The sequence below is a fragment of the Dermacentor andersoni genome, chromosome 8 (genome assembly GCF_023375885.2).
Source record: "Dermacentor andersoni chromosome 8, qqDerAnde1_hic_scaffold, whole genome shotgun sequence".
NCBI lineage: Eukaryota > Metazoa > Arthropoda > Arachnida > Ixodida > Ixodidae > Dermacentor > Dermacentor andersoni.
In genome coordinates this window covers 150,903,594-150,926,416 of record NC_092821.1, presented here as the reverse complement: position 1 = coordinate 150,926,416, position 22,823 = coordinate 150,903,594, and the positions used below count along the sequence as shown (strand labels likewise).

The 22,823-nt window shown below is 47.2% G+C and overlaps 1 protein-coding gene across 1 annotated transcript; it reads right to left on the bottom strand.

The window, feature by feature from the left end:
- Window positions 1-414: 414 nt before the first annotated feature.
- On the bottom strand, window positions 415-21,959 carry LOC126525979 (vitamin D3 receptor-like). The gene is made up of 4 exons (XM_050173983.3): window positions 16,257-21,959; window positions 8,127-9,165; window positions 5,387-5,543; window positions 415-811 (listed from the first exon to the last, which is right to left on the bottom strand). The coding sequence occupies exons 2-4, from the start codon at window positions 9,161-9,163 to the stop codon at window positions 602-604; spliced, it is 1,404 nt and encodes a 467-aa protein (XP_050029940.1). The 5' UTR covers window positions 9,164-9,165; window positions 16,257-21,959; the 3' UTR covers window positions 415-601.
- Window positions 21,960-22,823: the final 864 nt, after the last annotated feature.

Below are 22,823 nucleotides of genomic sequence, written 5' to 3'. Positions count from 1 at the left end.
TTTATTGGACAAGACGCCGGAGAAGATTCAGATTGTAATGTTGATTTTAACTAGTTGGTGGGTCATATTTAAAGAAATTCACTATGCATACTAGACGAGGTCATAAATACATACACCTTTTGATTAGTATGCGCAGTGCTCACTGAGCATTCTTGCTTTGTTTTAGTCATTCATTTTGAAGCATATTTTCCCCACGATCACGTCACTTGGCTGTGCAGAAAAAGGCGAATTCTCGTTTTAAATAAAATGAGAAGTTGGCACCCGTTCTACTTCCTCGTCTACTTTCCGCAGTAAACGTGTTTGAAAAGATTCAGATTTTTCTTCCGAATAGTTAGGCTTGCGTGGATGTAGCAGATTCTTTTCTATTGGGCGATACGAGGCGTTTTACTTTCACGTAGTGATACTGAGGCAACGTAAACAAATGCGTATCTTTTTAATGCGTTCGGTTCGACATGAGATGCTGATGGAGCGGCAGCTAGCGCTTTCGGTGTCAACAGGCAGCGCTACGAAATTAGCCCTTTCTTGAGGTACATCAACTGCCTATGCCTCTGTACATGGATATATGGATGATTTCGAATCCCCCATCTCCGTTCCGGAAGCGTCAGCTTTTGCGGGCCCCCGGTGCCGAACGGTCTGACGATCCCTGACTAGACGATTCCTCGGCTGATTCTTCCTCGGCCGACTCATCTCCGGCGGACTCGGTGGCGCTGAGCGGCTGCAGGTCCCCCGGAAACTTCCATCGCGGCCCCGGAAGGTGGCGGGACTCGCTCGCCACTTCGCCGACTTGGGACGGAACCTCGACGGTGCGCACCTGCATAAATGTGATATTATGGCGGTTTATTTCCGCACACGCACACGCGCACAGTATATGTCCCTGCGGTGGCTGTAAGGTCGGAAACGGAAACGGAGGTTAACTGTTTTCCTCTTCCACTATCGACGGCCCTTCAGAGGTAGCACTGTGAGAGATGTCGGTGGGTGTCGCTGGGCTTGGGCTTGTATGCGTAGACCTGATGCCGGGCGCCGACCGGTGGAGCTGCTGGGTCTTGGACGAAGTCAATGAGCGACCGCCAGAGCTCCGTGGTGGCCGCCGGTGTAGTCACCGAGTGCAGAAACAATCTGCTCGTGGCAGCTTCACCAGCCCAAATAACCGTAAAACAAAAGGAGCAATTTTCAAAATAGCTTACAATCCAAGCAAAACAACGTACCTTATACATCAGATACCCTATGTACTCTATATAATTCATGTTGTTTCAACTGACCCATACAGCTAATGTAGTGTACTCTCCTTTGCTGCTCATTTTTTATACGCACTAAGTGTGTGCGCCATTCCAGAAAGCCATCAATCTTTCGTATTCTTCATACAGTGTGGAGAGAGTTCGACTATAGTCTGAAGATAAGTCGGAGTGATAAATTTCACGTGGGCTGCGTCGAATGCATTTCTAAAGCACGGCTGTGTCGGCACTCGAACGCAACCGTGGCTTAGGGCCACTATATACGAAGAGTATCCAAAAGTCACCGGGATTCTTTTTAAAAAGCTATGTATTTTTTTTTGTACAAAACAACCCTGTCACCTTCAAAGTACTCTCCATCACGCTTAATACATTTGTCAAATCTGCGATTCCTTTCTTCGAAACATTTTTCAAACACTGTCTGTTTTGATTGCCGATAGTTCCTTTCTCGTTTTTAGAGCGCAGCTCTTTGGCGTCCGTTCCTGGGTTTCGCGTCGTCGTCGGCGTTGTCGTCGGCCTCGTAACCAGCTCCGCCCCCCTTTCATCCCCCCAGCGCTAGCAGCGACCGACTGATACCGCTGAATGCCGCTGACGCCGCTAGAGAGTCAAGATAACGTGACTGCATAGAACACCGTCGCCGCCATGCAGAAAGAGGAGGTGTCAGTCAGTCGGCGCTATCTCTTCCCTCCTCCCTTTATCGTGTTGTCCGCTTGCTGCGCGCGCTTCTGCCCCCATCGTTTGCCGCTGGGTGTACACGCCGCCCCCCTCCCCCCTCTTCCTGCGAGTCTCCGGTTGTCAAAGCGCCGGCTCGAACTTAATTCCTTTCTTCGCTCCTCCTCCAATGCAACCCCTGTGCGGTGGCAATCAGAGAGCCAGATCGGTGGCGGCGGATCTGTATATGTGCACCGCCCGAGCCGAAATTGCCGCTGCCGTTCGCCCTGTGCGGTGGCAATCAGAGAGCCAGATCGGTGGCGGCTTGACATAAAGACAAACAGCAATTTCCTAACACTTATGCGGGAGAACATCCCGTTCCTCTCGCTCGTAACGCGTCCCACGGCTGTGACAACCTCGCGAGGCACTTGTATAGATCTCGTCTTTGAGAATCAAGCATTGGTGTACCAAGTCGAACATATATCAGTCTATTTCTCCGACCACAAAGCTTCCTTCATGACTGTCAAGAACTGTTAGTGGAGTCTTTGTTAAAGGAATACGTGTGAAAAATAAAAAAAAATTCTGTGATAGCGCATACATGTGTTGCTCGATTTCTTTGCCTCAATCTATCGAAAAGGTGAAACAGCTTATTTGCTGCGCTCAAATTTCGCATTAGGAAGTAACGTAATCGTCGGTAATTTTTTTTTCTTCACCTCTTTTACGTCGTGAAATCACATCCTTTAGCAGTCTTTCTTCATTCAAGAAAACAAGAAAAAATAAGAAGGTCCCACGGAGCGAGGTCAGGTGAATAAGGGCCGAGGGGCAAGGGAGTCAGGTTATTTCTTTCTATTTTTTTGCCAAGAACTGGCGCGCTGGCATGGCTGCGTGAGCTAGTGCACTGTCGTGGTGGGAAAGCCAGTCCCCCGACTTCCACAAATCAAGCTTTTTTTGTTACACGCTGTTAAGCCATCTATTAATTACTCCTAACTGAAAGGCTTGATTAATAGCACCGTCCTTGTAAGCAGTGTTCAACATCTCAACAGTTCGTGCGGCATTTTTCTAGAGCAAGAAAGAAAATTTCACAGCCGCACGCTGTTCACTTAAATCCGCTATCCCTCCCCCCCCCCTCCAAAAAAAAAAAGAAAAAGGAAAGAAAGAGAAATGAGGAGGGAGCGAAACTGTTTTCACGAAAGAAAAAAAAAATCACTGTGCCCGGGGAAACACATCTTGGGAGAAGCTGCCACACGCAACGAACTCGAACCGAGTGGCGCGACGCTCGGTCAGCAGGAGAAATGCATACGCCACGGTAGCTCCACCTGCAGGGCAGAACTACTCCGCTTTCTTTTGGGTAACCCCTCGTATATGGTCCCTTACGCATGCGTGCTTGGTGACGACCACCGCGTTACTTCAAACTAGCTACACCACTCTGCCATCGGCGCTATACCTGGTCACGCGGGGATCGAAGGCGATCAAGATGGCACACGACACGTCTCGAGTAAGTCTCCAGCTTCTCCTCAGTGGTGCCAGCTTCGCGGTGCTGTATCGAACTATACTTGCAATGGCCCGTTCCGACGAGCGCATAAGATTATGTCAGTTCTTCGGGAAACCATGGTATCCGTATTGTATATTTTTCGGAGCTTCGTACTGCTGTCAGGTGGATGTCACGTTTTCTCTTTCAATATTTAATGATATGCATGCGAACCACCACACAATTTATGCTAACCCACGCGACTCCTTAATTAACCCGACGCGAGGTGGTTTTACCGAGGCCTGCGCAAACTCAGTGGCTACCGACCGTCACTATAAACACGGGATGAGGGCGCGACTCCCTTCGGGCGTGATGTGCGGTGGCTTCCCGCTTGACGCCAACGTTCGACATGGGATTATGCGGGAAGTCGTGCAGCCGCGTGTAAGAGCCTCAGTTACAGCCTTCCTCAAGGAGTGGCTGCTTGATTGCTCCCCCGACATTGTCAAAACGTTATCGATGGAGTGGGAGACAGCTGCCTCAGCGAGCCATCCATTTCAATTATTGAGGCAGAGATCCAGTACCTCAATAGGTATTGATCAAACTGGCATCTAGTACACTTATCATCCGATCAAATAACCATTCTGATCTAGGTCCATTCTCATACATTTTTAAAAAATTATTCCTGTTGGTCATGGTACTCGTTCTTTCAGTGTGCACGCACCTGATGTGTAGCAGCATTCTATTTTGATATTGTTTTTTCATTCATTTTCGGCATTATTTCTTGTTTTGTATTTATAGTACAGTGGTTACCGCACGCAAATTTTGTTTGTTTGTGACAGCTCAAAATGCGCCGAGTTAGAGATTATGTAGTTGAGTCTACGGCAAGTAAGGTATGGAGGTGGATCGGATATGACTATTTGTGCACCTAAATGAAGTGTTCGCTGCAATAAATATCAATTGTAACTGAGAAATCGTCTCGTGTTCTGTGTGTTCCTTAATTCATTGTCCCGCAGCATTATATTCGCGATGATGTCAAAAAGACTGGGAGTTGCTTTAACGATATACTGCCACGTACTGCAATTTACTGCTGACGACAAGTGGCTCTTTCGTCTTCACATATGACTTCAACGTACATCATCAGCTACGGGAAAGCACCAAGGTTAGCTTCAGACAGCAGAATGACGGCAGCCTAACGTATTGGCGGGGCACTTGCTTGGACTTGACTGATTTCAAGGCGTTTTGCTACGTGCACACACAGTGTTCCTTTATCCCGCTTTTTTCTGTCCCCCCTTTCCCTTCCGTCAGTATAGGGCAGCAAACCGGACGCTCGTCTGGTTGACCTCCCTGCCTTTCCGCTCTTTGCTCTCTCTGTCTCTCTCTCTCTCTCTCTCTCTGCAGGGCCTTGTCCTTTCTGCACTGCGCTCGGACACATTAGCACCCTGTCGCCTCTGCCGAGCACATGCGCGTTTTCTGAATCCCTGTGTATCTTCGCCATTTTTCACGTTCTTTCTTACACCTCACATATGAAATATTGTTGCAGTTGCTTATAGTTGTCTTATTTGAATCCACTCTTTGTTCTTGCTTACCGGACATATAGGAGATAACGCTGGTGAGAACAGTCTATCAGTGATTATTTGTTGGGCTGGCTGGTGAACCCACAGGAAACTATGTCATGTCGCCTCCGTTTTCTATTCCGAATTTTCGCGCTACTTCTGTCATGGCTGGCAAGAATTAACGGCGGTGCGGTCGCTCCTTATCCGGTGGCAAATGGCTTGCATAGTCGATAAAATCAAGCCACGCGTTTCCACTCTCATGATTGCCATGCTAAATTTTGCGAAGCATTTTCAAGTGAACATTCTGCGTTCTTTTGTAGGTGCTCCATATCAGTATTCGCCAAGCCGCGTCAGCAACAAAGTAGCGCCGACTAGCTGAAACAAACACATGGTTTAGCAAGAAAGGCTTTCGGAGCACCCAGCATGTAAAGCCGCAATACGACTTTCGGGCAAGACTTGGTCGAGGAAAGTCAGACGACGCTCACCATGACGTTGGATAGATGCCTCTGCACGTCAGCCGCTTCCTTGGCGTCGAAGAGTAGGTCCGAGTCGGCGTGCGCGTCCGCCAGCTCGCGCAAGTCGGGAAGCCGCATTAGAACCTTGGCGAACTCGATGGACCCCATCTTGCGCCATGTGACGTACCTGCGATGGCCCGTCGACTACCGGTCATGCCCTGCTCCAGTGTACGTAGAGAACCTACGCTTTTGCGAGTGACAAAAGTGATTTCGGTGTCCCTTAAGGAAAAGAACACTCCAGCAATGCGTCAACAGTAACAGTAAAGTTGAACTGTTGAATTTTCCAACTTGTGGTACATTCGACTGGTTCCTATTGTGCTCGAAAACGGTTTGCAAGGAAGCGGAGACCTCTAGAGAGCGGAGCTACAGATGCACTGAGGTGCCCCGTCGGAACGTGCTAGCTGCTCCCAGAGCAGTCGCAGTAGCGACGTGATCAAGTTTCTGTTGCATCTCGGTTACCAGCTTGAAGCTGGGGGCGCCTCCGAGCGCTGTGAGCTGCAGAGTGCACGAGGCGCTCATGATGAACCAGGGGAATGTAAACCGCGAGAGCGCTCCGATGCGACCAGTCGAATGTAACATTAAAGTGCCTCTTCGACTGTCCCTCCCTGACAGTCCCGGACTGTCCGAAACGCTGCACACGCAACAGTCATTGTCTGAAAGCACTACCTCAGCCAGTCCGGGACTGTCGGGAACGGATAAACGAACAGGGTAGGATGAGGTCAGGAGGAAACGCGAACTGATAAAAGTGAACGCATAGTCCAACACCGCAGCAACCCATACACCTCACCTAAGCTTTACATTTGTTATGCAAAAGCATTTTGAAGCGATAGCGTCAAATGGCTCATTGAGCGAAAAAGTCGGCGTCTGTCACCTGTAGCAGCCAAACGGCAGGTAAATTCCTGCGACGCCACGTCACAAGCGCGCCTCGACGGAGTTTTCATTGGCTGCGATGGAGCACAGCGGGCGAAAGGGAACACCTGACGGACGTTAACGCGCCAGGTGCTGCGCAAGGGGAGAAGGCATTGCCGCGACGGCACGTCACCCTCGCTCTCTGAAGCCTGCGCTATCAGCGTGTTACTTTTCCGCACAAGCTCTCGCCTGCGCTCTAACTGCGCCTCGGTAACGCCAAATCAGAAACGCGCCGAATGACTCAACGCGCTCGCTTGCCGGCGAGGAGGACCGCTATACGTCGTTCAAGGACATTAATGCTTTCACATTAAAAACTCGTAAGTGTTTAGGTGTATGTCCTCTGATTCTTTTAAAAACTGCACTGAGTGAAAAATAAAACAAAACTAACCGAAAGCTGCCTTATCAGCACCTCTTTTGCTAACTCGACCGAACTGAGAACATGGCGTCCGAGATCACGCGCTGGAAAGACAAGAGACGCAGATTTGCTTGATAGATTCGTGGACTTTAATGTCCCGAAATAATACTTGGACTATGACGGACGCCGTGAGGGACCCCGGCTTAATTCTGACCCCCTGGATTTCTTTATTGTGCACATAACTCCAAAACAACCACAAATATTTCGGCAACTCAGATGTGGCTGCTGTGGCCTGCAATCAAACACGCGACACCATGCTAAGCAGCTGAACGCCATAGCCACTCAGTGATCGAGGCGGGTGCTTGCATTAAGGACGAGTACGCATTTGATTGATGCGGGACTCTACGTGGAATGGTATCTGGATAGCGCAGCAAAACACGGACACAAGAAGAAACGAAGACAAGCGCACAGACTCCACGATCAGGGAAACAACGCGGATTACCGGACTTGGGGAAAGTGCAGTGATTCCTCTGTTTTGTAATTTTTATTTTTATTTTCACGTCATGTTCCTTCAAGTGTGTTTGCTTTTTTGATACCGATGTTTTCCCGCCTTATGGAGACATTGTCTATTAGACGATAGCGTTTCAGATAATGAAAAGTAAATTTACATTTCCCGGGAAGAAAAAATCCACGAATAAATTATGTTTTTCAGCCACATAAAACTATATGCATAGATTTTGATTCCTCGTCTTTTTCATATGCAATTGAATTATGGAACCAATTGCTCATTACCGGTGTTGCTTCAGATGATGTCTATGCTTTTGAATGCTCTCTGGACATGTCCTACCAGAAATGTGTAGCATCTTTTTGATTGACTGTTTTGTACTACTATGACATTGTATTTTTCTTGCCGTGCTGTACTCATTTTCGCCCTTGCTGCAATGGTCTTCAGTAGGATGTTAATAGTATTAAATAAATAAATAAATAAATAAATAAATAAGCGCCAGAAATGGCATGTCATTTTTTTGCATATTTCGCAAGATTAGCTAGCCGCCTTTGCAGTTTCGACTACAATTAAATTTTCTTGTGCTAGTTCGAAGCAAAAGTATGACATTGCTAGGTGAGAGAAGTTTAATACACACACTGTTTGCTAAAGAGATTTGGAGTAGCATATTATTAGAGCATGCCTCGTGTAGAAGGATCACTTCTTGTTGTGTTAGACGGCTCATGTTGTATTAAAAATTAATGAGCGCGAAATGAAGACGAGGACCGTGGTAGAAATCAGTTGAACAAGAACAAGTACACGGGACAAACTACAGGAGCGTTTGTCTGCTTTCTATCTCAGACCTCGACTTAATTTCTCGCTCATTAATCTTTATCCGTACAGTCGTGTTGCAAAATAAACGGGACCTTATGCTGAGAACCCTCATGTACTCATATCGATACCTGCGTAGCAGAGCGCAGTAACGCTCTTGCTGGAGGGAAAGGGTCTCCAGGTCTCTGATTCCGGCCCTGTCCGGACACAACAGCGCTATCGCCGACAGCAGGAGCAGTGTGAGCGGGTCAGGCTTGAGCCTCCGCGTGGACACCAGGAACTTCCGGTGCAGCGCCCACAGTTCCACCGGAACTAAGCGTTCCACGTCGGAAGCGCGCACAGAAGGCACAGAAGTGGCCTCGTCACCGAAGTGAACTCTGGAGGGCCACCTGTCGCCGTCGTCGTCGAAGTTCATCGCGCTGCGGAGGAAGCACAGTTCGAGCACGGCCGTCCTCAACAGGATGTGTCTGTCCGACTCGCGAACCCTCGCGAAGGCGTCCAGTCCCTGCGCGAATCCACTTATTTGGTGCACGAGCGTGAAAAACACGTCCAGCAGCTCTGTCCTGGACCTTTCTTCGCGGTGCAGGCAGCTCGCGAAGGGAGCGCCGGCGCAACCGGCCACGTAAGCGTGGACAAGTTCCTCGAGGAGTTCCACGTCTTCGGCAGACGGGGGCATCGCCAGGGACCGCGGTGCCGCTGGCCGGCTGTCCCCCCCTTTGGCGAGCAGCCGCTGCTGCATTCTGGCCCGCCGTTCCTGCTCGGTCATCACCCAGCTGGCCTCCATTCCGATGGCGAGGCACTTGGCGAAACGGCACGCCTGGCAGCTCTTGCGGGACGCCAGCGTGATGCGGCAGTTGCCGCGGTTGGGGCACTGGAACTGGGCCTCGTTCTGCACCGAGCGCCGAAAGAAGGCCTTGCAGCTGTCGCACGAGATGCCGCCGAAGTGGTAGCTCTTGGCGCGATCGCCGCACACGCCGCAGATCCGCGGCGGCCATGGCTTGTTGTGGCCCGGGTCGGGATTCCCGGAGCTGCTGGCCGGGTGCTCTCCCAGCGGGGAGGCGTGCGTGTCGGTCCGGCACGCGGCGGCAGCGGTCGCTGGGTCGCGCGCCCTTTGGCTTTGGGTCGGGTGTTGGTGCTGCTGCCGTCGGCTTTCCTGGGTGTCGCTCATATCTGCGCGCACGCATAATGTACGATGGTGTGAGAAAATTGCGAGATGCACATTCCTCGCTCGGCCACCATGGGAGTAATGACATGCACGTTTCACCAATTAACAACTTGCTTAGCATCGCTCTGTACATTCCCAGTTTTGTTCTCCGACTCGCATATTTAGCTTTGCAAAGCGACACAGGGGCTACGAGAGGGTATAACTCGTCACTTACAGCGCAAACATAGACGGAGGACAAAAAGGACGACGTAGACAAGCGCTGTCTGCCAACTGATTTTTATTTTTTTCAGAACCAAACATATATACCCTAAAACACCAAGGCAAAAGCGCCCTCTAGAAGCAACACCCGACATGAGAATGCATTCAGAATTTTACCTAAGATGAACGAGAGCGCATGTGCGATCTCAGGAAACCCAGTTCTTTTTCTGTTAGTGCGATAGATGGCTTACTAACCGAGTCGTCATCGGCAATCGCTGCTGCTTCAATGATAATTCTAGTAGTTTCATTGGTTTCATTGAAGCAGCAGCGATTGCCGATGACGACTCGGTTAGTAAGCCATCTATCGCACTAACAGAAAAAGAACTGGGTTTCCTGAGATCGCACATGCGCTCTCGTTCATCTTAGGTAAAATTCTGAATGCATTCTCATGTCGGGTGTTGCTTCTAGAGGGCGCTTTTGTCTTGGTGTTTTAGGGTATATATGTTTGGTTCTGAAAAAAATAAAAATCAGTTGGCAGACAGCGCTTGTCTACGTCGTCCTTTTTGTCCTCCGTCTATGTTTGCGCTGTAAGTGACGAGTTATACCATGGAATTCCAACTAGCCCGTAGTCAGACCTTGCTACGAGAGGGTACTGTAGCGTAAAGCGTAAATTTACAAACAGGACAAGAAGGGGGCAACACGACACACGGCTGTTATCGTGTTGTGTCCTTAAGATCCTAACTTTAGGCAGTACGCTGCAGCAATCACGGACCAGGGAGCTCAGATGAAACTGTTGCTGCTATGAGAGACGGCATAGTTGAAGGCTTCAGATAATTCTTGCTGCCTGGAGTTTTGTAATGTGCACCCGGAGCTAGGTAAGCGAGTGTTTTTGCGTTTCGCCGCCATCGGTATGTGGTTGCCACAAGCGTACAGTCACTGACTTCGATGCAAGAATTGTTAGGCTGTACATTTATGCTGCGCTGTGTAGAAGGTGATTCGTATTAGTATTCTTTAGTGTACTGATACAGTATTCGTGAACTGATCACACAAACGGGCTTAATTTCAATCTGTGCTGAGCATAAGGCTGGACACACTGCGGCAGGTATTTCTTCTGATTTGGGTGTGAGTAGAGTATGGCGGCCGTTTCTAACTCCAAACTGACAGTATATTTATGGTACGTAGCATCTTTCTTTAATTTTCACTTCTTGGTGTGTGTGTGTATTCCATATCCATATGGTGTATGTGTGTATATTCCCTAGAGGGATAAGCGACCCATCGGTGATGTATTTGCCCAAGCTCACATTGTCTAATGAACAATGACACGAACTCTATGCGACAAAGCATATCCACTGGCGCGGCTTAGCTTAGGTGAGACCATTTAATAACGCCGAGTTGGAGATGTGGCATTTGCGGTCAACTCGAGTAACTAATGCTATAAATGTCACGGGACAGTCAAACTGTCTAACGAAGCGGGAACCGGACCTCTTAAAGTTGCTTTTAGCCGTCACGTGGCGATGTAATGATGTGGGGTGCATGCGGGCGAATCACGGCGAGTAGAGGAAAACGAAGAGACACGACAAAGTGGAAAGGTTCCGAAACAAACACGGGAGCATTTCTTTTTCTCTTCTGCATTCGTTATTCGCACCGCGCCTATCTGCTTCTTCGCCGAGCAGCTGGAGACCTTGAATCTCGTAGGCAGTGCACGAAGTCATCACACTGCTGCATCCGCTCCGGCGGCAAACCTATCAGCCTCAAAGGAAAAAAAGCCGCATCACAGTGTGCCGCATGCTTTCGCAGTGCCCTTCACTTAACGTGTCTTTGCTACAAGAGCATTTAATGAAAGGGAGAGATGCTTAACTTCATCGCTCTGCGTTCATGGGCAGAATCAGCACCCCCTGGTAGCAACCTGTAATGTTTGCGTTTACGAGTTCGTTAACGCACATCTAGAGTCGGGAAAACAGTCGAATCAACTGGGCGTTCGCTTGCGCATTTCTTTTCACAAATGCCCAGGATGCAGGGGAGCTATTCTGTAAGTGTTCACCTAGTGTACATGTCCATTTTGTTTGCTGTTGAAGTTCTGATTGGCTGTGGCGCCTATCTGCTGTGGACGCCCAGCCCAGCCTAGCCAATCAGAACTTCAGCAGCAGACGAAATGGACATGTCCACTAGGTGGACCACTTACAGAATAACTCCCCATCGCACGTTACCACCTCTACTTGTCGTCGTCACCTGTACATAACCTTGCAAAAAATAATTAAAGAAAGCGAACTTCAATATAGGACCCGCTTCAATAGCGAAGTCATTCTTAGGCATCCAAAAATTATTTTCAGACTACGATTTTTAGTTTCGAAGGACAATTTTATGTGCAACATTTTTCAAGTTGTATCGGTTCGTGGTTGGCATCTGCTTTGGGTAGAATACTCGCGAATTTGACATGCACATTTATAACATGTTTTCAAAGAGCGAAGCTTCAGCCGTGATGGCATGTGTGGATTACTATCTGTAGTTATACTGATAACATCACCGAGGACGAAGCTAGACGAGGTTGCTCACTTGTTCACCGGAAAGCCCAAAATGCACTCTTGAAACGCCAGAATGAAATTAATTGATTTTGAATTGACATTATTAGTATTCCATGCCTGCTGGCAGTGAATCCTAAAGTTACAAAGAACATTCTTGCTCTATGCGAGTGCGCACTCAAAGGTTGTTAAGCAATACAATTAAAAAATGAACTGTATTAAGCAAAATATCTATAATTTAAGATAAATGGGTAAAGTTTGTGAAGAAACTGTAATATTTAAAAGAAGAAACTCTAGAAACGCCCTGGATGGACCATTGCGTGATTAGGTTGTTCGTACTGAGGATGCCTTTGGATGAGAGATAATTTCTAAATGAGTTCCACTATTAAGTTAAGGGGTTTGCACTACAGGGCATACTCGACAATTAGTAGGCAGGGTACATGTGCGTAAGTATAGATTCCGTAGCCGTCATGAATAAGTGTTTGCATTTTTACAAGGGTTAACTTAGCTGTCGACTACACGTTATGCTGAGAAATGCACATTTAAGAGAAAGCAGTTGCTCTTAAATGAAACCACCACTGGAAATAGGTCACCGCGTGCGGCAGCATATATGCAGAGCAAATCTAAGGGCTGCATATTGGCTGGTTAGGCTGTTCGTACTGAAAGCGTGTATGGTTATGTTTACGGTTTCCGCGAGGAAGCTGTTTCGAATGTTTGGTTCTTGTTATTTCGTAAAATACTATTTTCCGGGTGGAACGCGGGAACGGCGTGCAAAGTTTTCTGCGATGTAGTTTTAGCTATTCGAATGTAGGCATACCGTAACACACAGGAGAGGCCAGGGATAAGACTAGAGGAGGTTCCGCCTTGTTCGTTATGCAACACGCTGGTACGTTGTCTGTGAAAACTCTTCTAGAACTTTTTTAACTTGGCGACTGCATTGAAAAAAAAAAATCTCAGAGGAAGAAAAATAGATAATACATTTTGACATGGTTAGGAACAGATCTATTTCCGGGATGTACTTAGAAGGCCCACCAATAAAGAGGTATTAAATTCTTAGTCATAGGTTGCTATTTGACCTTGTTATGCTAACTGACCTCCGCTTCCTATGCTGATCCCGTATTTCAGTATTTCATTGCGGTCTAGATGCGTCGCCCGCAAGTCTGTATTTCTGAGAACACATGTCAAGACTCATAGAAGTTCACAAAGAACAAGGCTGTGTACCTGAGCTGTTGAAAGCGAAGCCCCTGACAACGCTCTGTTCCAAGAACAACAGCTCCAGTGTAGTCTGGCAGGCACCTTTTTGTTTTCACAAGCAATGAGAGTTATCTCTACTCGTAAAACTCTCTATGCTCGAATACAGAGGCCGCTGTGGCTAATCGGCCAACCGAAATTATGTGGGAGCATATTTGAAAAGCAGCGAAAAAAAAAAAAACAACGTACGCAATATAGAGAACAGGGACGGCGACACTGTGAACCCACAAAGTACACTACACCGCTCTCCACTGCGAGAATCCTAGCTTTACTTGAAAAGCTTCTGAGCTAGTTCTGAAGAAGGCAAGTTTGCCACGCCTAAAATACGCGTTCTTCACATATATATGTGACTTATGACTACAGCATACAAACTTGGTGTCTCAACTCGCCAAGTAATCCGGTGTCCGGTGCCATGAGTGTCTTTTTTTTTCCTTCGGCAAGAAGCATGGACGCCAAAAGGCACACTGCTCCTGTCGTTCTCATTCAGGATAAGTGAAAATGCAATACCACGCCACAGTACGTGACTTTTTAAACAAGTAGACACAATTTTTATTTTTGTATCGCCTTTTCTCGGAACATTGATACTCCTTTGTGTAACGCCTTCGGTCCGTGAAGTTAGGCATGGTGTACGGAAACTAAACGTCTATTTTCAATTTCGAATAACGTGCAAAATCGATTTCAACGAAACTGCATGATTTGATATTGCAGAGCACACTGTAAAGCGAGTCGGCATAGCTATGATAATTTAGGGAAACGCGAACAGGGTACAGAATAGGGGCTTTTCCTTGCTCCGCACTCTTTTTATTGGCTGCATTTAGTCCCCTTTTTGTGTCGTTGTGTTTGTGGTAAATTATTTTACAATTACTTTGCAAGAAGTGGACTTAACACTCAATTTTGAGTTGACCTACTAGGTGCGTTTTTTGGCGAACTTTCACCAACATTGAGATACAATTTGAAACAGACGGAATGAGTTGGAACATTTTGAATTGTTTATTACTGCGACTCCAAAACAGCGTACTTGCCTTCTATATGGGTGCATGAATATTTAAAAAAAAACAGCAGACACAAAAGAACTAGGACAAACACATCTAAATTGTACACTGCTTTTAAGAAAAAATGTGTCATTTATGAAAATTTCAGCATCGTCATTATCACTCGCGGTGTTAAATAAACACGGCAATCTACTTATGGGACTCAGGAATCATGGGACTCTCACCGCGCGGAAAGGTAGTGGATACAAGAAGTAGACACATGTTTTCCTGCCTGCGTATTTTCATGCGGTGACGCTATCTAGGCATAGTATTCACGGATACCCGCAGAAGCTTCGCTAATATTTTTGTGAGCACATTTGATACTGGCACGGCCAGTTCATCTAGGATATCCTGCTTTGTACTGTAAGTTTGCTCCTTCCCTTGGCCTGCCTATAAAAATTTCCGCGGCTTCAGGTCTTGGATTACATATTTTGTACTAGAAGATCAGCATAAAGCACGAGGTGAGCTGTCGAGGCTGCCATTGTCCTAGAATGATACTACCGTCTGCGGTCGTCTGCACGGCGGGAGTACGCTGGAATTCTCTTGTTCGTGATGAACTATGTTTTACACAGATGGCTATAGGGCAAAAAAAATGAAATCATTAAAATTTTAAAACGGCGTGGCACTGGGCGCTATAGTTGGTGAACTTTAGGAATAAACATATTGCGCACATGTTTATTTCCGTCAAAATCTCGAATAGCCTCCTGAGACCAGAAGACAGTGATAGAAATGATTGCTTTTCCACCGACAATGTCAGTTACTAATATCAAACGCCTATATTTTGTTTAACTACCATTGTTAGATGCTGAAAGCAGCGTCTTCATATATGTGGACAAAGTAACTGTCTCCTATTGTCTGTTGTAATTAAACCCATTTTCTTTACGGAAATACACAAATAACTACTTCGCATTCTTGGCTTTCATGTCACCTCGACGTAAACAAAACGTCCTTCCGTGGGGCTTTTTCTTTTTGGTCTATAGCGATCGACACAACAATCTATATTAAACTGGTGTCAGTTTGGTTGGAAGCTGAAGACAGGAATAGGACTAAGCCGTTTCAATAAAGTTCCGCACGCAGACGACCTCATATCCGGAATAAATATTTTACGTCATTGCTTCTCAGTTAATCTTGAGAACATTCACCTTTCTTACAACCTTACAACTTTAGCAAATGGAGGTGCACTTTTCCTTTAAAAGCAGTTGCTGCTCATAGTGAGTTCGGCTATAGGACTGCGACCAGAAAGTATTTTTCTGCAAGAAAGCAAGTGTTCATATAGAAAGTCATGGTGCAAAGTATGAATAGCAAATTTTCGGGAAAATAAGGCAATGCACTCGGCAAGAGCGCTGCTGAGAGTTGAAGTGGTAGCGGTAGAAGAACAGCATTAAATTTCTTCACGAGATTAGTCTCTTCTGCCGTTTTACAAAAAGTTTCAAGAACTAATATTCGCCGTTTTCGTAAACGACATCGCATATGTAATAGTAGATGTGCAACTTCGCAACTTCAAATGTGATTGGGTTTCCTACGTGATTTTACTCATCATCATCACCAGCCTATTTTATGTCCACTGCAGGACAAAGGCCTCTCCCAGCGATCTCCAATTACCTCTGTCCTGTGGCAACCGATTCCAACTAGCGCCTGCGAATTTCTTAATTTCATCACCTCACCTAGTCTTCTGCCGTCCTTGACTGCGCGTCTCTTCTCTTGGCACACATTCTGAGTCCCTAATGGTCCACCGGTTATCTAATCTTCGCATACATGACCTGCCCGGCTCTATTTCTTTCTCTTGTCAATTAGAATATCGGCTATCCCTGTTTGATCTATGATCCACACTGCTGTCTTCCTGTTTCTTCACGTTACGCCTAACATCCTTAGTATTCGATGTCAAGTTTTGTTGATTTCTAGCATCACCATTTAACATGTGGTGCAATCATAACTTACATTGGAACGCATTGCACGTCTACGACCACCGTGAGAATAAGCGAAAACCAGTTTACTGGAGGTAACTGGCACTACCCAGAAGGCCAGCTCTAAAAAGAGGCATTGAGGCCTAAAAATACGATTTCGTTGAGCATCAATGTGATTCGTAAACTAACTTACCCCTCGATCACATCTTTACGGTGCTGCAGGGCCCGCGAAACAGGTTGCATCGGAGTCGACTACGCAGCGGCTATCCAGCATGGCGACGACACACCTTGTTAAGCACCACAGTGGACCTGAATGCGCAAACTGCACAGCAAGATCACTTCTGGGCGTCCTCTTTTATAAAAAAAAAAATTCACGTTTCAAAATACAAGGGTCAGGGATGCGAAACGAATGAAGACGTCGCAAATCGAGTTTGCGCTCCGCTTCCACTGTCCACGTTCTTTCATCACCGTTGTGTCGTTTCGAGATACATCAGAATGAGATCACACGTGGTATCGCTTTCGGCGATGTATGTTTGTGAAATCACAACAGAAGAACACAGCGAACCAAGCCGCGCACTGTTAGGCCACTAACAGTGACTGCGGTTTTCGAGCATGTCGCAGGGTCTATCAGCTTGCGCTGCACGCTCTAACAGGTTGAAACATTGCGAGTATTGCGACAGTATTGCAGGTGGCAGTATCTGAACGATGTTGTTCTCACCATAACATGACCGACGAATACGGTCCTCAAGTATTGGCGTCTTGAATGTGCTAGAAGCACACAGTGCCTTCTTATGTGGAACCTGTGCGGCGAAAGCACGAAATAAGCGTAAATTGATGAGAGGGCGTGCTTTGTTATGCAAACGTAGTCATCAGCGCTCATGAGATCCTTATTCGTTAAACCTTCATTATCGGACTCGAAAGGACAGCCACTCGATTAATTTGGATGCTTCCATTTTTTTACCATAAGCAGCTTTCGTGCACAGCTGGGCCTGCGCTATGCATCAGAAGCGCTCAATATTTAATGGTCGTTGGCATACACACACGATCTGAGGGCCGGAAGCACAAGTCTGTCAAAAACGAATGGTATCGATCAGGCTCGGTCAAAAACTGATACAGTTATGTGGATTAACGGTCACTCGACAGTTCCAGAAACACGCGTGTGCCAAACGGGCTTTGCACTAATCGAGCATCGAGAAAAAAGAAACGATGCTTCCAGGAAAAGTCGCTCGGGGCACTCGCGTCGAAAGTGACGGGCGGTGAAGTTTCGACAAGCGATCGGACTGCTTTCTCTCCGCTTCTCACACACCCTCTCGTGTCGGTGCCGTACGAGTTCGTCGGGTTGGTTAGGAGCGACTTGCAGCCTTCGGCGAGCTGCCCTCGAAAAGCCTAGCAAGCCGCCGCCGCAACGAGCAAGGACGCGTCCACTAGAAGGCCTCGCCTCACGAGCCAGTTAGAGATCAAGGTGACGCAGCTGCGCAGTTCGTCACTTGGAAAGGGGAAAAACATATGATGTAAGTGCGATATCGCTCGAAAATGCCTTCTCCATTTATTGCTAGGTTAAGAAGAAGAGCGACCGTTGCAGAGAGCTTCAGAGTTTCAGAAGGATGAGAAAATGCAGGCGAGCGAGTGACCGCGTGCAGAGGTCCAGTCCGACTTCATTTCGTTTGCTCTTGACAACAAAGACCTAGCTGATGAACTGTGTGCGAAACGAGATAAAACTGAGAAATGTCAACCTATCTTGGAAGCAAACCGACCATCGTACTACGGTACTCGCTAAATCCCCTCAAAAGAGAAAAGATATAGTTCGTTTAGCTCTGTGTATGCAGAATATGTCAATACTTACAAGATTTGTAAGTTATGTCAAACAATGCTTAGCATGGTACCGCCTGCTACGGGTGGGGGGATGAAATGTGACGGAGGCTAAAGATTTCTCGATTTTCTTATGATCTACATTGATGAAAAAGAAGCACCACGGAGAAGATGCAGGAGGGAAAGATGTCTGGTTCTTGATCTGAGCCTAGATATCTCCCAACTCACGACATTATGCACACCAGCTCACATAAAATGGCGACAAGCTGTCAGACTGCTGATTTAGGCTAAACAGACTCACTCCGCGGATTTGTTCCCAGTAATAACGTGAAATCCAAGAGATTTGGCGGTGAATTCTACGCGTTTAGTGGGCAACAAAGGAATCGGTTTTCACGCTCAACGACCCAGCTTATCGAAGCAGCACTTCTGAACCGAGTCCCACGATTGGCGAGCTCTAGTTTGCCTAGCTTCGATGACGATTCACCGTCCGAGCACATCAAGTGTATACAACTCTGCTGATGTAAAGCGAATTTTTTGTTTAAGGCATTCAGAACAACTAATGTTTCGTCTGAGAACGTTTGGAACGAACACGAAAAAAAGGTCGTTCGCTATACCAAGCGTACTTGGACTGTTTCTTTAACAGATTAAATAGTTGCATTCATTATTCCGCTCACTATACAATGTGAGTGGTATGGAAAAGATGGCACATATTCTCGTTTTAGGAAATTAAGCGTGTTCGTGCATTTATCTACCTATCGCTTTTAATGTAAAGTCCAGAAATAAGCACAAACTTCCATATGAAAGAACAGAAGCAAATGTTGGGGGAAATTGCGATTAAGCAAAGCCAGTCAACGCAGGGATCTAATTGATTAAAAATTATAATTATATAATTATCGTAGGGTACTGAGAAAACATGCGAAAAGACTTTGGGACACTCGTCTTCGTCTATTATTGTAAGTGAGATGTGTTCTTTCTGGGTTAGTTAACCGACCCCGCTATGCTGTAACCGACAAGCCTTCATATCGCTTTGTTTTTCATCACGAAGTAAGTTTTATAACTTCAGGTGGGAATAGCAGAAAAATTTTTTTGCCTTTTCGAATGCGCTAACTATTGGTATAATATCGGAAAAGCAGAGTGCGGCGAGTTGCTGGCCTGTCTACAGCCTTTCCTTTATTCGCCGTCCGTAAATGTAGTCGCAACAAGCCGCTAGAGCAAAATTATGCTGCACTTAGTCGGACGGCCATATCACAGAACCGTTCATCGTACCATCCGCGCCGCAAAGAACACGCAATTTGGTGTCTCACAGAACAGCCGCGCACAAGAAAACCTGTTATTCTCGAAATAGCTGACTACAAGCGCGGTGTTGTATGTGGCAACGGTGTGCTTAGGTTGATCGCACAACCACGAAAACAGGCCTCTTAGTTGCTTGAGGTGATGAGAGAAGGTTGACTGACGTCTGGCGGGGCGCACGCTGAGCGTGTACTTCGAAACATCTCGCGTGGCCACAGCTCTGCCAAAGCGCTTGGCTGTCCTTTCTTTCAGAACCTGCTTACCTTGTCTTTATATTATCTCCATCCCACGGTTGTGGTAACATTACGAGTTTCGTCTGCGTTCGCCTAAATATATCATCTCAATTAACTAGGATTGTAACTGGTTAAATCCCACAGGTGAAGCGGATGTTCTCTCCCAAATTTGTCTTGCGGAGCGTGTCAAGATGGAATAGCTCTCACGTATTCAGCTGATGGCGTCACTATTTGTGAGATTCAAAAATAATATGTATGAATGGCCGATTTTGTATATGCGAAAAGAAAAAAAAACCTCAAAGACGTGATTTTAGCGCATTTGGTGGAACACAAAAATTATACCTACACCGGAATAGCGCATATATTTGCTATCTGAATGAGGCGAATAAGTTGTGGAATTCCGTGATTTATAATGGTTCCCAGAGAGCAATTCATGTATAGTTAACGGAGTAACGCAGCGTATCAAAATTTAATTTTTTTAAGTGAAAGTAGATGTCAGGTTTGTAGCTTGTATTTTGATTTATATTGACTATCAATAGATACGCTAATGAAATAATTTAATATTAGATGGCTCTGCAAATACCTTACTGTAAGGAACATTGGATAAGAAGTTTAAATATCGTGAGAGACATAGAAAATACAGCAAGACTTCTTGGAGAGAAAATACAGCTAATATAGTTGAAAAGTACGAGAGCTATGCTATAGCCTAAAAAGAATATTCCCTCTCGTTGAAAATAGAAAAATCGCGCTTCGGGACTGGCTCAGATTTATCGCAGGTTAATGGGAGGGGGCTTCACTACGTGAGTCTGTCATAACATAACGCCTCTCTGTAAAAGCCAAAAGGCCAGGACATCGACTAGTTACTGATGCGTCAGAATTCGTAGTCATATAATTCTCACGTATCAACCTGATGAAGCAGCGACCATCACTCAAATACTCAAGTGGGCAACAGAGAATTGAGACCACAAGGCACAATGCATTCCTCACACTGGCTCGAGTGCCGGTTGGTGCACGGGTTTGAAATCGTGCCGATGCAGAATCGTACGAAGTATTGCGGAAGCACAGTTACGGGAACCGGTAAAAATCGAAGTGCTCCTCTGTACATTCGTTTCGCTCTGCAGTCAGAGTGACAGAAGCTTCACCATCAACGCTTGGGCGCTTCCGTTCGCGATGACCTAGGTTGTTCGTCTAAGTTGTAGTCGTAGCAAGATGGCGGGTGTCCCTGCGTCGCACTTAAGCTATTGGAAGCGAGCCAACCCGAACGCTGCGCTCACAGGAGCGTGGGACGAGAAGCACATATGATCCCGAAAATGTACAGGAAGTCCAGTATTGCATCCTGTACTGAGTGGGGCAAGCATGATGCGCAGTCATCCAGCAGAGCTTGGGCGATACACTGGACGTCCTCGAGACGCGAGAGACGCCGACCCTGAGCTGCCTCGGGAACCAGTTGGCAATCATGGGCTACAGGTCGACGTCAGGAGCACGTCAGAAGCTGTCGCCGACGGGGCACAGTTCCGCCGCCGGTCACTGCCACTTACGTGAGCCGCCGAGGGTCCGATGAGAGTGCCCATCTTTGCAGCAGTCCATAACGGCAATTAAGGCGACCAGACGCTGGACGGTGAGAGACATAGCAGGCCGCAGCAGCATATCACGGTCAGTGGTTCAAGTAACTACGGCTGGCACACACCTCCGATGAGAAGCGACGCACAATGGCACTGTTGACAGCACAAACGCACAGGTCGAACAAAATGCCTTCGGTTTCGGTGGCCAGAGGTACTTTCCGCGAACGGGACACCGATTTTCAGACGAGGCCCACACGCAAGGTTTTTCAATGCTGAAATGAAGCTCCTGTTGGACTCTGTAATTCCGACCTCAGGTGTGGTTCTTGAGCTGTAATCATACAGATCCCCAAGCTTGTTTAGAAGATTTCAGATCGTAACAATGTACATACATGCCGTATGTGTATAACTGCCGTCTTGCGACATATTTAAGCTAATATGAAGGGTCTAGTGGATGCTTGCACTTATCGCCGCTGAAATTCTCGTGCTGCACCAACACAGGCGCAGTCAAAGCACAGCCCACATCATGTGCAGGGTGGGGTAATCCATGTCCTCTTCCAAGACCTTCTTCAGTCCGATATCCGCAATCATGGTTTTCTATAAGAATGAAGCATCTGGTAGATCCTCGCAAAGTTATCACGGCTGGCTTTGTTTTTCTTCTTCTCTTTCTCTCGTCACACTTGCGGCATCCAAGCTGGGGTCAGCTCAGGGTAGCTGAACGTTGCGCAGGCAGCATTCCCGAGTGCGCTGTCAAGTTAAGCGTAGCGCCGGTCCCGAAGACACTTCTCAGTTCTGGATCAGTCCAGAGTGGGACAACGGTTGCAGTTTCTCGAGCGGGTAACGGATGAGCGTTGCGTAGTCGACGTCGCTGCGTCTCACGTGGACAGCTGCTGGAGAAGACATTTGCCCACTCCTGGATCAGAGCAGAGCACCGGGAGCAGCGACGGCTGGGCAGCGTCGCTCGCACGCTTCTCACGGCGAGTGGCCTTGCGCAACCGACGCAACCGAAGCGGCGCGAAGTCGCCCCGGCGTCGGTTTGGCGACGACGGCCAAGGCTGCGTGCGCCTCTCGCTGGGCGCGGGAAAAACCCGTTCCTCGCTTCGCGCTTTGGCGGACCTGCGGCCGCCGCTCATTCGACGATTCTCCGTTAAGCATGTAACGGCCCCGCTTTCGCGGCAGTGCTCGACTGACGAGAGCATAGCATTGGGCCGGTCAGGCACGATGCCCGATTATGGTATTTGCCCGAACTAGTTGGATGCACACCGTAAAAAGCTTTTAGACATCACGTGTCGCGTGTCTTCTACCAGGCATGCGGTCCATGTCAGTGTTTTCTGCAGGAAATCTTTTCGCATCCACGATGCGTTCCGTCCAGAAGCGGTGAGAAACATGGATATGTAATAGTTGCAAGATATATGTTCCTTCTGTTTGTTGACTCCGCAACTGTTTTTCAAAGTTTTCGAAGAAGGTTTTCTACGGAAGTGAAACACAGTTATTCAGAGTTCATCACGATTGGCCAGGACCGTCAGCATCGATGACTGGCTGGAAGTGACCACCACCCCAGGGCTGGCTCAACGAACGTGGCGGGTCCATCTGATAGTGGAGACGAGAAAGTAATGGAGGACGGGTCACAAATTCTTCGCAACCATCATTGGCGATACTTGCAATAAAACAAAGTAGATTTTCATCCGCAATATTTAAACAGTGCTATAGCAGAACGCAGTGACTGCCTCGTCGCACTCGCGTGTTGTACCACTAAAGCGAGTGCTCTGTTTGCTCCAAACCTCTCGACATGTCTTAACTTATCAGTAAAGAACACACGCCACCTGTTCTAAAGCAACGCAAAGGAAAAGCACAGGGAATTCGTGCAGT